The sequence below is a fragment of the Narcine bancroftii genome, chromosome 7 (assembly GCF_036971445.1).
Source record: "Narcine bancroftii isolate sNarBan1 chromosome 7, sNarBan1.hap1, whole genome shotgun sequence".
Classification (NCBI taxonomy): Eukaryota; Metazoa; Chordata; class Chondrichthyes; order Torpediniformes; family Narcinidae; genus Narcine; species Narcine bancroftii.
Genome location: NC_091475.1, coordinates 67,029,973 through 67,044,062, shown reverse-complemented (window position 1 = coordinate 67,044,062; position 14,090 = coordinate 67,029,973). Strand labels below are relative to the sequence as shown.

The 14,090-nt window shown below is 43.4% G+C and overlaps 1 protein-coding gene across 2 annotated transcripts in view; it reads left to right on the top strand.

Annotated features, from left to right (window-relative positions):
- Window positions 1–14,090, top strand: part of LOC138738985 (glypican-6-like) — a 699,276-nt gene that overhangs the window by 46,133 nt on the left and 639,053 nt on the right. The window contains exon 2 of one of the 2 annotated variants that reach the window (XM_069890289.1): window positions 8,300–8,377. The exons of the other annotated variant lie outside the window; for it this stretch is intronic. Coding sequence (XP_069746390.1) covers window positions 8,356–8,377 — 22 coding nt within the window. The 5' untranslated portion in view covers window positions 8,300–8,355. The remainder of the gene's footprint in view (window positions 1–8,299; window positions 8,378–14,090) is intronic. 2 annotated transcript variants of the gene reach the window in all.

Below are 14,090 nucleotides of genomic sequence, written 5' to 3'. Positions count from 1 at the left end.
ATTTGATTCGATCGAAAGCCGCTGTGGCTTCGGTCGAGAGGGGAAAGGAGGTGATCTTGATAAGAGGACGCGCCTTGTCGGCTTAGTGTGGAACCCATTGGGCGTAATACGAGAAAAGGCCCAGGCAGCGATTGAGAGCTTTCTGGGTATGGGGGGTGGGGTAAGTTCATTAGGGGATGCATGCGGTCAGGATCTGGCATGACTATCCCGTTCTCCACCACGCAACCTAGAATAGCGAGTCGTGTGGTCCGGAAGACACATTTGTCCAAATTGTAAGTCAGGTTCAGCCGATGGGCAGTTTGAAGAAATTTGTCTAGGTTGGCGTCGTGGTCCTGCGTGTCGTGGCCGCAGATGGTGATATTGTCCAGATACGGGAAGGTAGCGGTTAGCCCATTCTGGTCCACCATCCTGTCCATTTCCCGCTGGAAGACCGCGACACCATTCGTGACCCCGAATGGTACCCTGAGAAATTGATATAGCCTCCCATTCGCTTCAAAGGCCGTGAATGGTCGGTCCTCACAGCGGATCGGGAGCTGGTGGTAGGCCGAATGTAGGTCAATGGTGGAGAAAATGCGGTATTGGGCGATCTGGTTCACCACATCCATGATGCGTTGCAGGTGGTACGCATCCAGGAGCGTGAAGCGGTTAATGGTCTGGCTATAGTCGACCACCATCCGTAGTTTTTCTCCGTTCTTGACAACCACCACCTGGGCTCTCCATGGGCTTGAACTGGGTTAGATGATGCCCTCATCCAGCAATCTACGCACCTCACTCCTAATAAATTGCCTGTTTTCGTAACTATATTGCCGACTTTTGGTGGCCACAGGCTTCCAGCCAGGGGTGAGGTTTGTGAAGAGTGCTGGCGGGGCAATCCGGAGTGTGGAAAGGCCACAGGAGTGGCCCCGGGGCACGGGGGCGGGTTGCTCGGGTGCTTCAGGGGTGGGGCGATGGCAGAACGAGAGGGGGGCGTGGGGTCCCTCAAAGTGTAGGGACACCGTTCAAAACTGACACTGAAAGTCTAATCCCAGCAACACTGGGGTGCACAACTGGGGAAGGATGAATAATTTGAAGTGGGTGACCGTTACGCCCTGTACTTCCAGCGTGGCGATGCAATACCCCTTTATCCCAGTCGAGTGCGACCTCGTCGCTAATGAGATCCTCTGGGTAGTGGGGATAATGTCAAGTCCCCAACGGAGGGCCAGATCTGGCTGGATAAAACTGTCAGTTGACCCAGAGTCAAATAAGCATTTGGTGTAGTGTCCATGCACTTTAATCAGTTCCATTGCTCTGGTGAGGGTATGAGAGCATTGCTGGTTTAGTGTTAATGAAGTAGTTGACAGGGGAGTTTTGCGCAATGACGTCACGCAACGGGATGACATCACGCAACGGGATGACGTAGTCAATGCTCGAGGAGCAGGTTGGAGGACCTCACGGAAGTGCTGTTGTGGCGGCGTCGGCAGGTGAATGGTAAGTAGTGGGGTTTGTAGTTGCTCGCGATTGGCGGTGGGTAGGTCGTTGGTCGGGCGGTCGGGCCCTGGCGGTCGTCGGTGATGGACGCTAGGGTGAGTACCTGGTTGGCCGCGAGGGTGGCTGTGTCGGCGGTAGCAGCAGCGGTAGCGTCGGCCCCGGTGGTGTTTGTGGCGGCGGCAGCAGCGGCGGTAGCATCGGCCCCAGGGGTGTCTGTGGCGGCAGCAGCAGCGGCGGTAGCGTCGGCCCCAGGGGTGTCTGTGGCGGCGGCAGCAGTGGCGGTAGCGTCGAGTGTTCTGCACGGGGCAAGAGGCGGGCCAACACCATGATTGCGAGGGTGGGCTGCCCCTTCCGGGATCGGCGTCTCCGTGACGTCAGGCGTTGCTGTGCAGGGGAGCCCTCGCTCTCATTGGACAAGTGCTCTGGGGAAGAAGAGTTTGAATGGGATAGTGGCGATTGGGCTTCACACGAGGCACTGTGTTTGCCGGTGGCCATTTTAGACCTACAGACTGCAGCAAAGTGGCCCTTTTTAAGGCACTTCTGGCACCTGGCTTTTCTTGCTGGGCACTGGGACCTGCTGTATTTGTCCCTCCTGCAGAAATAACATTTTGGGTTCGCAGGGGGCAGGGTAGCAGCAGCCGATAGGCCTTCAGTGGTAGGGTAGAAGGGCACTCTACTCACATCAGAACGAGGGGTCCAGTCCCTAGAGAACTCGGTGGACTTTAAGGCTGCATCCTCCATTGTGATTGCAATCCAGGCCACGTCCTCTAGTTTTTCTACCCCTTGCTCGAGCAAGCGCAGCCTCACTTCATTCGATCGGAGCCCGGCCACATAGGCATCCCGGACGAGATCATTGTGATCTCGGCAGCAGTTTTGTCCACACAGTTACAGTCCTTGCCCAATGTCTTTAATACTTGTAAATATGCCCTGCTGGACTCGCCGGGCTGTTGCTTCCTCGAAGCAAGCACGGGCCGGGCATGAACTCTGTTCACCAGTTGATTATACAGTTCTTTCAGTACCTTTATGGCTGCGGTGTAAGTGGTCTCATCCTGGATGTTCTCATAGACTCTCAAGGACACCATAGACAGCAATGCTGTTAGACGCTGGTTATCCTCCTCCACCTCAATGAATCTCAGGAAGTTTTCAAAGTTCAGCAGCAAGAACTTAAAGGCTTTGAAGGCTGTCGCTGACTGTGGGTCGATATCAAGTTTTTCTGGCCGAGTTAAACGCTCCATCCCTTTCAACAAAAAATCTTTTTGCTAATAAAATTGTAGAGCTCGTCGAAAGAACCAAAGACTTGTTGATCCAAACCAAGGCTTTTATTAGCAAAAGACAGGAGCTCTTCACAGGTGGCCGACCAGTCCGGAATGATCCGACCTGGCTAGGGACACAACCCTTTAAGGCCCAGACAGTAGGCGTGGCTTAGCTCTCAGCCAATCGCTGTAAGCATGGTCTAGATACAGTAACTATGTACACTATGTACATTGGTGATAGATCTGTACTATCACACATCCCTACTCCTGTATTCAATACTTTGAGGGTCAAAAGTTTTCTTAACAATCCTGCCCACCTGTGACACCACTTTCGGGGAATTATAATTCTGTATTCCCAGATCCCTTTGTTCCTCCGCACTGCTCAGTGGTCTACCATTTACTGTTCACAGGTACTCCCTGACTTACGACTGTAATTGTGACAAAAGGATCGGTCAAATCTTGGAATGGACGCGAGTTGGAATTTTGGACATGCATGTGGAGTACTGAAGTCTTAAAGCAAACTTTTTAATCAAATCTTTTCATTGTAGATTTTTGTTGTATTTGACAAACTATAACAGGGATACAGGGCATGTAAGAGTCAAGAGATGTGTTATTCGGTGTCCTGGGGTCCATAGGCTGGGTGCGGCCATCTTGATACATGTGTGCATGCATGAGTCTTCAGCTGGCGCCTCTCTCTTCTTCTTAACCAGATCCCCAATATCCCTTGAAAACCAAGGTTCCCTATGCCTGGTAACTTTGCCTTTAACCCTGACAAGAACATGCAAACTCTACACTCTTTAAATGTTGCCTTTGAAGGCCTTCCATTTACTGAACACATTCTTGCTAGAAAACAACTTATCCCAATCCACTCCTCCTAGATCCTTTCTCATTTCCTCAAAATTGGCCTTTCTCCAATTTAGAATCTCAACTCGAGGACCAGACCTATCCTTCTCCATAATTACCAAAACTAATGACATCATGGTCACTGGTCCCAAAATGTTCTCCTACACAGACATTTGTCTCCTGTCCTGTCTGGTTTCCAAATAGGAGATCAAGTATCACATCCTCTCTCATTGGTACCTTTATATATTGAGTTAGAAAATCTCCCTGAACACATTTGACAAACTCCAAGCCATCCAGCCTTTTTAAGTTCAGGAGTCCCAGTCAATATGTGGAAAGTTAAAATCTCCTACTATCACGACTTTCTCTTTCTTACATCGGTCTGCGATCTCTACAGATTTGATCATCCAATTGGGTGATCTATAATATAGCCCTATCAGTAGCCCTACCACCTTTTCCATTCCATGTGGCCTCTGTAGATGAGCCCTCTGGGATGTCCTGTCTAAGCACAGCTGTGATATTTTCCCTGACTGGCAATCCCTTTCATCCCTCCCCCCATCACGTCTGAAACAATGGAACCCTGGAACATTGAGCTGCCAGTCCTGCCCCTTCTGCAGTAATGTCATAATTCCACGTGCCAATCCACCCCCTAATCTCATCTGCCTTTCCGACAATACTATTCGCCTTGAAATAAATACATTTGAGAACATTTCCACAACATACAAACGTTTGATTTCTTTCTATACATGCAGTCTTCATATGACCTTTCTCCTCCACCTCACTATCTGCTCTAACACTGGTTTCCACCCCACTGCCAATCTAGTTTAAACCCCCCAGAGCAGCATTAGTAAACTTTCCTTCAAGGATGTTATTCCCCCCTTCAGTTCAGGTGCAAACCGTCCTGTCGGAAGAGGTCCCACCTTCCCTGCAACAGAGCCCAATTGTCCAGAAACATGAACCTTCTGCACCATCTCTCTCTAGTCATGTATTCAGTTGCATTAATTTATACTCCTGAGATCGCAACCCTGGAGGTCCTGTCCTTCAACTTTACACCTCACTCCCTAAATCCTCTTCGCTGGACCTCCTCACCCTTCCTACCCATCTCATTGGTCCTTACGTGGATCACAACATTTGGCTGCTCACCCTCCCTCCTAAGAATACTGAGAACTCGATCTGAGATATTGCAGACCTTGGCATCAGGGAGGCAACAGACCATCTGGGATTGTCGATCTCTCCCACAGAACCTCCTATCAGTCCCCCTAACTGTCAAATCCCCAATCCATGCTGCTCTCCTCTTCTCCCTCCTTCCTTCTTTTCTGAGCTGAGAGTTCAGTCTTGGTGCTAGAGATGTGACCAATACAATTTGTCCATGATGGGTCATCCCCACCAACAGAATCCAAAATGGTATATGTATTGTTGATGGGAACGGCCACAGGGGTGCACTGCTCTCTGTCTATTCCCCTTCCCTCTCCTGACAGTCAGTCAGCTGCCTGCCTCCTGATGTTTGGGGGTGACTGTCTCCCTGAAACTCCATCACTATCACCCTCTCTGCCTCTCAAATGATTCCCTTCAAATTATTATTTTCATGTGCAAGTTGTATTCTTTATAACATTGTGGGACACCCACATTTCATGGACTTCAAGAAGGCAGCTCACCACCACCTTCTCAATGGCAATTAGGGTTGTGAAGCTCCCATCTCTCGAATTAAAATAAAAACAAAATATACTAATAAGTCACAAAACAATACACACAGTCAACAATGGTAAGTTTATAGCGAAACTTAAATCTACTTTTTTCTTCTCAATTAGAACACAATATTGATCAGTTCAAGCAATTCAGCAGTATGTCCCTGATATCAGTTATGAAATTGGCATATGGATTTCATGTTGAAAAATGAGGTGATTCCTTTGTTCTAGGTGATCAGTGATTTCCCATTCACTTATCTTTTTGCTCATTTCTCTTTATGCTGGTTAATTTTAAGTCACAGGGCTTTGATATGTAATATCAAGCAAAGGTTAGCAAAATAGAGTATACTGGTGCCTTAAAGTTTATATAGTTGTGGCAATTCAAGTTTATTGTCAGTAAACAGGAAAGTCTGCAAATGCTGGGTTGCCATGCAAGACACAAAAGTGGTGGATATTGTCAGTTGTAAGACACTGTGCATCAACTACCTTGCACTCAATGCCATTAAATTAAGGAGCTGATAGTTGACTTCAAGAAGGGTGATCCAGATGTGTATGATCCAGTTTCAGGGGATCAAAGGTGAAGTGTGAGCACATTTAAGTTCTTGGGAGTCACTATCTCGGAGGATGTTTCCTCTACAAAACACACCAATGGCATCTTGAAGAAAGCATGTCAGCACCTCTACTTTCTCTGGACTTTGCAGAGGTTTGGTATGATACCAGACACCCTGACAAATTGCTACAGAGGAGTGGTAGAAAATGTGCTGATCAGCTGATTGGTGTATGGCGACACCAATACCCCTGAGCGTGAAGTCCTCCAAAAGGTAGTGGACACAGCACAGGACATAATAGGCAAAACCCTTCCCACCATCGAGACCATCAGAAAGTAGCAATCATCAAAGACCCACACCACCCAGCACAAGCTCTGTTCTCGCTGCTGCTATCAAGAAAGAGGTATTGATGCCACAAGACTCGCACCACCAGGTTCAGGAACAGCTGCTACCCCTCCACCATCAGACTTCTCAACAACAAACTCATTCAGGGACTCATTTAAGGACTCATGCACTTTATTGATTTTTTTCCTCTCTGTATTGTAGAGTCAGTTTGTTTATATTTCTTTAATTGTTTGTATGTCTGTTGAGTCTTTTTTTGCACTACCAATAAGTGGTCATTCTGCTGCGCCCGCAGGAAAAAGAATCTCTTTTGTATTCGATGTCATGTATGTACTCTGACAATAAATCTGAAATCTAAATCTGATGGTCATTTTGTGAGCAGACCAGTTAGATATCTCATGCATAGTACAAGTAAGCCATACTGCAAAAATGCAGAGTTATGGAGAGAGATCAGATGGTTGAGGGCAATTGTATCTTCTTTCTTAAGTGTCCTTTTGAAAAAGAGCAAGATGAAATTTCAAGTAGGATGTGAGAGACAATTTAAAAAAAACTTAAGATTTTCATATTTGACCAGTGTAATGAAAAGCACTGACTGATCCTACCACATCGAATATTAGTAACAGTAATTCCACTGTTGGATGTTTCTTGGTTTTATTGCACTTAACACGAACACTTCCCAACATATAGAATAAAGAATATTTTAAAGGTATGCCTTGCTGGTAACATACCAAAAGCAGCTACAGCTGACCACTGACAGTGGTCTCCATAATGTCTGGAACAAAGACACCTTTTTCCTTTATTTGTCACTATACTCCAGTTTTAAATTTGTAATCAAACAGTTCACATGTGATTCAAGTGCACATTGCAGATTTATTCAAGGGAATTTTGTATTCATGTTTTTGTCCATGTAGAAATAAAGGACTTTTAATACATAGTCCCCTCATTTCAGGACACCATAATATTTTGGACATAGCAATGGTGTGTATATTACTCATGTTTAGTACTTTGTGGCATATCTCTTGCATCCAATGACTGCTTGAAGTCTATAGGTCCTTTTACACTGCATTTTACACTTACCTGTGTGAACACAATGAAACTGGGATGGGGGTCATTTTCATCCCTGTACTTAACCCCCATGGTAGGTGAAAAGGCTTATTCACCTTCCTGGGGCGCCAACGCGATAATGCTGCAGGTCCCGCCTCCTTTTGCACTGGAACGCCGGGTCCCTATGGAAAAGGTCGCACTGAACCTGGTTCATTGTGAACGTTCTGACCCGACCTGACCTAGCTTTAAACACGAGTGGTTTGACACGCCAAATTTAGTAAAAGGAGTAAAATAGACATCACCATGAGCTGAGTATCATCTCTGGTGATGCTCTGCCAGGCCTCTACTGCAGCCACCTTCAGTTCCTGCTTGTTTCAGGGGGTTGTCCCCTTTCTTCAGCATATGGAAGACATGCTCAATTGGATTTAGATCGGGTGACTGATTTGGCCTTTCAAGAATTTTCCAGATTTTAGCTTTGAAAAACTTCCTTGTTGTTTCAGCAGTATGTTTGGTATCATTATCTTGCTGAAGGATGAAGCATCGTCTAATGAGTTTGGAGGTGTTTGCTTGAACTTGAGCAGATAAGATGTTTCTATACACCTCCAAATTAATTTTCCCACTGTCATCAGGGGTTGCATCCTCATTGAAGATAAATGTATTAGTACCTGTGATAGGCAAACATGCCCAGGCCATCACCTCCACCACCATGTTTCACAGAAGTGATTTGCTTTGGATCTTGGGTAGTTGAATAAGAATATTCAGATATGTAATCTCAACTGTAATCTGGCCATCCTGTGTCTGTGGTTAACTAGTGGTTTGCACATTGCAATGTAGCCTCTGTATTTCTGTTCATGAAGTCTTCTGCAGACAGTAGACATTAATGTATCCATACCTGCCTCTTGAAGAGTGTTTCTGATCTGTCAGACATTCAGAGATTTTTCCTCATTATGATTAGAATTCTTCTGACACTAGCAGTGGAGTTCTTTCTTGGCCTACCAGTCCTTTTGTGATTATTGAGATCACCAGTACGTTCTTTCTTCTTCATGATGTTCTAACCAATTGATTTTGATAATCCTAAGATTTGGGTGATGTCTCTTACTGATTTATTCTTGTTTTTCAGCCTCATACTGTCTTATTTGACTTTCATTGGCACAACCCTGGTCCTCATGTTAAAAAATGGCAACTGCAGACTCCAAAGGTGATCAAAAGTTTACAAGCAAGTTTATTTTCTCTTATACCTGCACAATTATACATACCTGAGTACTCACAAATATCTGTGAAGCCAAATATCCCCAACATTATGGTGCCCTGAAATGGGGGAACTATGTGTAAAAAGGCTAATATTTTGACATGGTCAAACCAAAATGTATGCAAATAACCTTGAATAAAATCTGGAATGTGCACTTTAATTACATATGACTTGTTTGATTACAAATTTAAAACTGTGAAAAGGAAAAAAGTGATTTGTCCCAAAGATTATGGAGGGGGCACGGTGTAACGAAATAACAACCCTTTTAATTATGTTTGGGACTAAAGGGACTTTGTTAGCACTAACATAGGAACAGCAATGGAAAATTCACCAGACAATGGGAAATAATAGTTATTATTGAACTATTAATAATATAACATTTATTACTTAGCACTAAACTTACTTAACTCTACATTTAACCCCTCACTAGGTGTGAATCTATGTGTGTGTGTGTGTGTGTGAGTGTGTGATTCAAAGTCCCATTTTGAAAAGTCAATCTTTAAAAGTTCAGCATCATTTTAGTCTTGCTTGAAGGTCTTAAATTCTCAGTTCAGAAATAATTATAATTATATATTCAGGTCTCTTTGCTCAAAATGTGGCTATTTTCTTCCATAATGAAGTCACAAACCAGACAAGGGTCAAACAAAGGGGCCATACAAAAAAACACCCAGTAGAAATTTATCCTCTTTTCCAAAGACACAGTGAAATGGTCTTCCTTATTTCAAAAGCCACTGTTTCTGTGTTCCCCTTTCCCCAGGAGTAACACACAACAGCACCAATTCTGGTTACTGTAACTCAACCCTGTCTTTCACAAGGTTTAACCCCTGTGCCATAGGGATTTGACTTCTGTACTCTCCAAACTGAACTCTTCCAAAACTGTACTCAAAATGTCTGAATTCGGTAATATTTTTCCAAATCATTGACTGTTACATCATCACCGAGGTGAGTCCCAATTCTTGGAAACCACATGACCATTAGTCTTATTTCTACCAAAATTCTGTTCCTTTTTCAAAACCATTTCATATCCATAACAACCTCTGAACTCATCTTTGTTCAAGAGGTTTAAGTGGCTTTAATTTTAAAACAGATGATTTCCTTCAGCAGTTCTTGAGTAATTAAGACCCATTTGAAATCCATTAGTTCTGTCTGTCCAAGAAACATGGACTCTGAGAATGAACTCTCTTCTCTGAAAACACTGGTTCTCTATAAATGTGCTGTGACCTGTTTGTGACTCTGTACCAACCCAAAGCTCACTTACTAAATCATACCTAGATAAAATATAGTTTTAAGATTAAATTAATGGATAACATTTGTTACAATTGTTATTCCATCTTCATTATCAGTAGTTTATCTCCTTCTATGTCACCTCTCTCCAGCACGCCAAGTTGCTGTCAAGTGACCAGCTGTGCTATGGCATCAGACGCCCCACCTCCATCGGCTCTGGAGGATGCAGTGGGGCACCGTTTGTTTCATCTTGTATTCATATATGGGAGTTCTTAAGGCCACACATGGATGAAGAAAAAGGTTCTTTACTTTAAAGTTGTAAATAGCACAAGTCTCCATTACAGATCTGCATACTGTAATACCCCCTGCTGGCAGCCAAGTCTAATCAAACAGGAACTATAATCAAGGTCTTGCTAGTGGCCATGCAAACATGATCAATATTATTACAGGCTTCTCAGCAGTGTCCATCCATCTTCCAACCATTTCTAACAGTCTCCTCGCAGCATCAAACTTGCGCCACCAACCTCGTCACTCACCCTGCCTCCAGTGCTAGCATGCGTTCTTTGTTCTTGTGTTTCACTATGACCATGCATTCTTGCACTGCTATATCGGTAACTGAATATCCTGTCACCTTCACTTTTGTTCCATTTATCTTTGGTCTGGGTCTAATCTTCATAAAATCAGTCTCTGATATTACATTAATTTGTGCAATTTCACTGAAATGTATGTTATTAACTTTTAATCTCAACATCTAGTCTCTGTTTTTTTTTCTTGTTTTCAGTCACCACATCTACATAGAATTACTCTATCTCCCTTTCATCTACTGCATGAACCTTGCTTAGTTGCATTTGGTTCCTACAGCAATGGGAAAAATGGGTGCTTTTGTTGCACATGTAGCATGTTTTAGCATATGCTGGACACAATTTTGGTAGGTGTTGGGCACCACATTGACGACTTGGCTTTCGATTGTACCTTTCTTTTTTGTTTGCTAGCCATGCCTCTCTTTCCACTTTAGTGTACTTTTTGTTAAACAGTTTATGTCTGTTCTTGCTCACTGCATCCATGTTGCAGCTAGTTTCATGGAACAGCTCTTTTGCCTGCTTTTTTAGTTTCTGTAGCCCTACAGAATACTATGGGTTTTTCCAGGTCTAGATTTTGCTCTCTCCGCAGTCTTTCCCTTAGACTATTATCTGGAATACCATACACATCTGTCTTTTATCAGCGAGTCAGTCAGTCCACCAAATTCACAAGTTTTGCTTCTGTTTCTCAATTTAGTCACATGATGATCAATACTTTCTTCCATTTTCTGTGCACATGTGAAAAATCTGTGCCTCTCAAACATCATGTTACGTTTAGGTATGCAGTATGCCACAAACTGTTCCATTATTTTTTTCCCAGTTTCATTTTGACTCCTTCAGCAGCAAATGTCAAGGGCATCATCACCCACAACATGTAAGAAAACTGATGCTTTCACTTTATAACTTTTCTCGTCAGCTCTGACTGCCACTAAAGATATTCTAAATGCTGTTTAAATTTGTTCCAATTTTCAGCTGCATTACCTGTCAGCTGAAGTTTTGCTGGTGGATATAATCCTTCCATTTTTCACTGTATTAGCTTCTCTTCACTGATCAGTTGCTGACTTTAGATTTTACTTTTTAAAATATTTCCTTTATCCCACTTCTGACACCGTTTCATCTTGTATCCGTATCTGTGAGTTCTTGGACAACACATGGATGAAGGAAAGGATCTTTACTTTAAAATTGTTGTAAACTGCACTATGAGGCCTTGAGGCTGCAAGTCTCCATTACTGATCTTACATACTCTGTGTTAGCCCCCTGCTGGCAGCCAAGTCTAATCAAACAGGATCTATAATCAAGGCCTTACTAGTGGCTATGCAAACATGATCATTGCACCGCTCTTCATAAAAGCGATGCTGGAACAGCCATTTAGGCCTTCTCTATAAAAAGTTGAGTGCATGTTTCTTTCTGCCGATTGAGCTGGCCTCAAAGCAGCACCCCTCCATAGAAACAACTATTAAGAGAAATCACCCAAACCTTAGGATGAGCAAAATCAATAGTGTTGAACATCATTTAGAAGAAAGAGCATCCTGGTGAGCTCAGTAATCGCAAAAGGACGGAGACCAAGGAAGACCCCCGCTGATGATGACAGAGAATCCTTGGCATAATGAAGAAAAATCCCGAAATGTATGTCCGACAGATCAGAAAGATGCTTCAGGAGGTAGGTGGGGACGTGTCAATGATTCCTGTTCGCAGAAAACTTCATGAACAGAAATACAGAGGCAACCCTGCAAGATGCAAACCACTAGTTAACCACAGAAAGGATGACCATTTTACAGTTCCAATTACATAGCTGAATATTCTTGTTCAGCCTTCATCCACATGGATTCTCTGGAACTTTCAGTACACATTACTGTAGAGCCAAGGTCCATGAGTGAAGAAAATTATGGCTAAAGAAGCAATTATTTTCTGCAAACCAGCATTACTCATGGTAACATGGTTGGCATAGCAGTTAGTGCCAGTGTTACGAGCCCAGAGGACCCCAAAACCCAGCAGCAATAGGTATTCACCAAGACAAATGGTTACTTAAACAAAAGTTGCTTTGAATTATCTTTAAACATAAAAGCAGAATCACACTTTAACTCAACTAACCTAACTTAACTCCCTTCTAATTCTAAGTGCACGTGTATATAATGCGTGTGTCAATTCAGAAAGGTTCTTTGGTTCACAGTCCAATCTCACTTCTCATTCCTCCAAGTTCACTGGTTGCAGGCAAATATTACACTGTGCACAGAATTTAACATTTATAAAGTTTACCAGGCTTTGGTGCTTGAAAGATAAATGGTTACCGTTCAGGAAGGTTCTTGTTGGTTTTGAGAGAGAGATTTGTTGTATGATGACACCCACCGCTGATTTACTTGCTGATATAACTTGCCCCCTCAGAGTTCTCCAGATGATAACCTCCTTCTTTCAGGTCACCACAGATTTCTTTTTTGTTTCTCTTATTCCAAGTGAAACATTAGACAGCTAGTCCTCTCCTCTTGCATAAAGCACAAAGGCTTTGACCAGGCTGAACTAAGAACTCACAACCCATCTTTCAAATGGGGATTTCCACAAGCTTGCCAGCTTGTCCTGTTCCAGTCCCAGTTGCTGTTGCTGGCTCTAACACTGTAGATATGATCTCTCTTTTTCTTTCTTTCTTTCTTTAATCTGTTGCCTTTTTGTAAACAATATATTAGTGAAGTCTCTTAGGCACTCTCCAAAGCTCTTGCAAAGACTGTGGAGCTGACATGTCTAGCATTAGCAGAGCTCCAGTATTTCAAACAAGATCTGTTTCGAAGTGTTTGTATGTGACATACACAAACAAATCTTTCCCAATTTATCTTCCAAAAACATATCTACATACTCTGTCACACCAGCAACACACATTTTGATCTGTCGCTGTCTCTAAGGAGTTTGTACATTCTCCTTGTGAATGTGTGGGCTTCCCCAGGTGCTCCAGTTTCCACCCAGCCTTAAATGCTGGGGTTGTTGGTTAATTTAGGTGTAATGGGTGGCCTGTGTTTAAATAGCTGAAATCAGCTTCCACCATGCTGTAAATAAACATTTTATATAATTTTAAAATGCAGAAGGGCTGAAAGGTGAAAAATAGAAGTTGATCCCAATCCAGCTTTATTCTATGTCTTAATTTTCTACCATCTTTCAAAGCCCAACCAATTGTCTTGTTTCTGATTTGGCTGCAGTTTGAATGCTATAAATTCATCTGCCACCATTACGACTCCAGGTGTGCATTCCAGGTACAAACTAATAAGAATCATCAGTTTAATTTGTGTTATTTTGGAAATTGCCTTCATTCTTTGTGCTTTTGTTCTTTGTCTCCATCCTGATGGGAACAATGTCAGAGGATACGGAGAGTCTGCAGAGAGATATTGATAGGTTAAGTGAGTGGGTAAGTTTCCGACAGATGGAGAATAATGTTGGAAAATGTGAGGTGAGCCACTTTGGAAGGTAGAATGGAAGATCAGAATATTATTTAAATGGAAAGTGATTGCAGCAGGCTATCAAGAAAGCAATTGGAACATTGGCCTTCATGCCAGAGGGATGGAATTTAGGAGCAGGGAGGTTCTGCTGTAAATGCACAAGGTTCTGGTGAGGCCGCATCTGGAGAACCACATGCAGTTCTGGTCTCCTGACTCGAAGAAGGATGGACTGACTTTGGAGGTGGTGCAGAGGAGGTCCACCAGGCTGATTCCAAAATGAAGGGGTTGGACTACCTCTGTACTTGCTGAAATTTAGAATGAGAGGGGATCTTACAGAAATGTATAAAATTATGGAAGTCAAAGATAACATTGAGGTAGATAAGTTGTTTCCATTGGTAGGGGAAACTAGGAGACGTGGTCTCACGATTCAGGGTAGTAGGT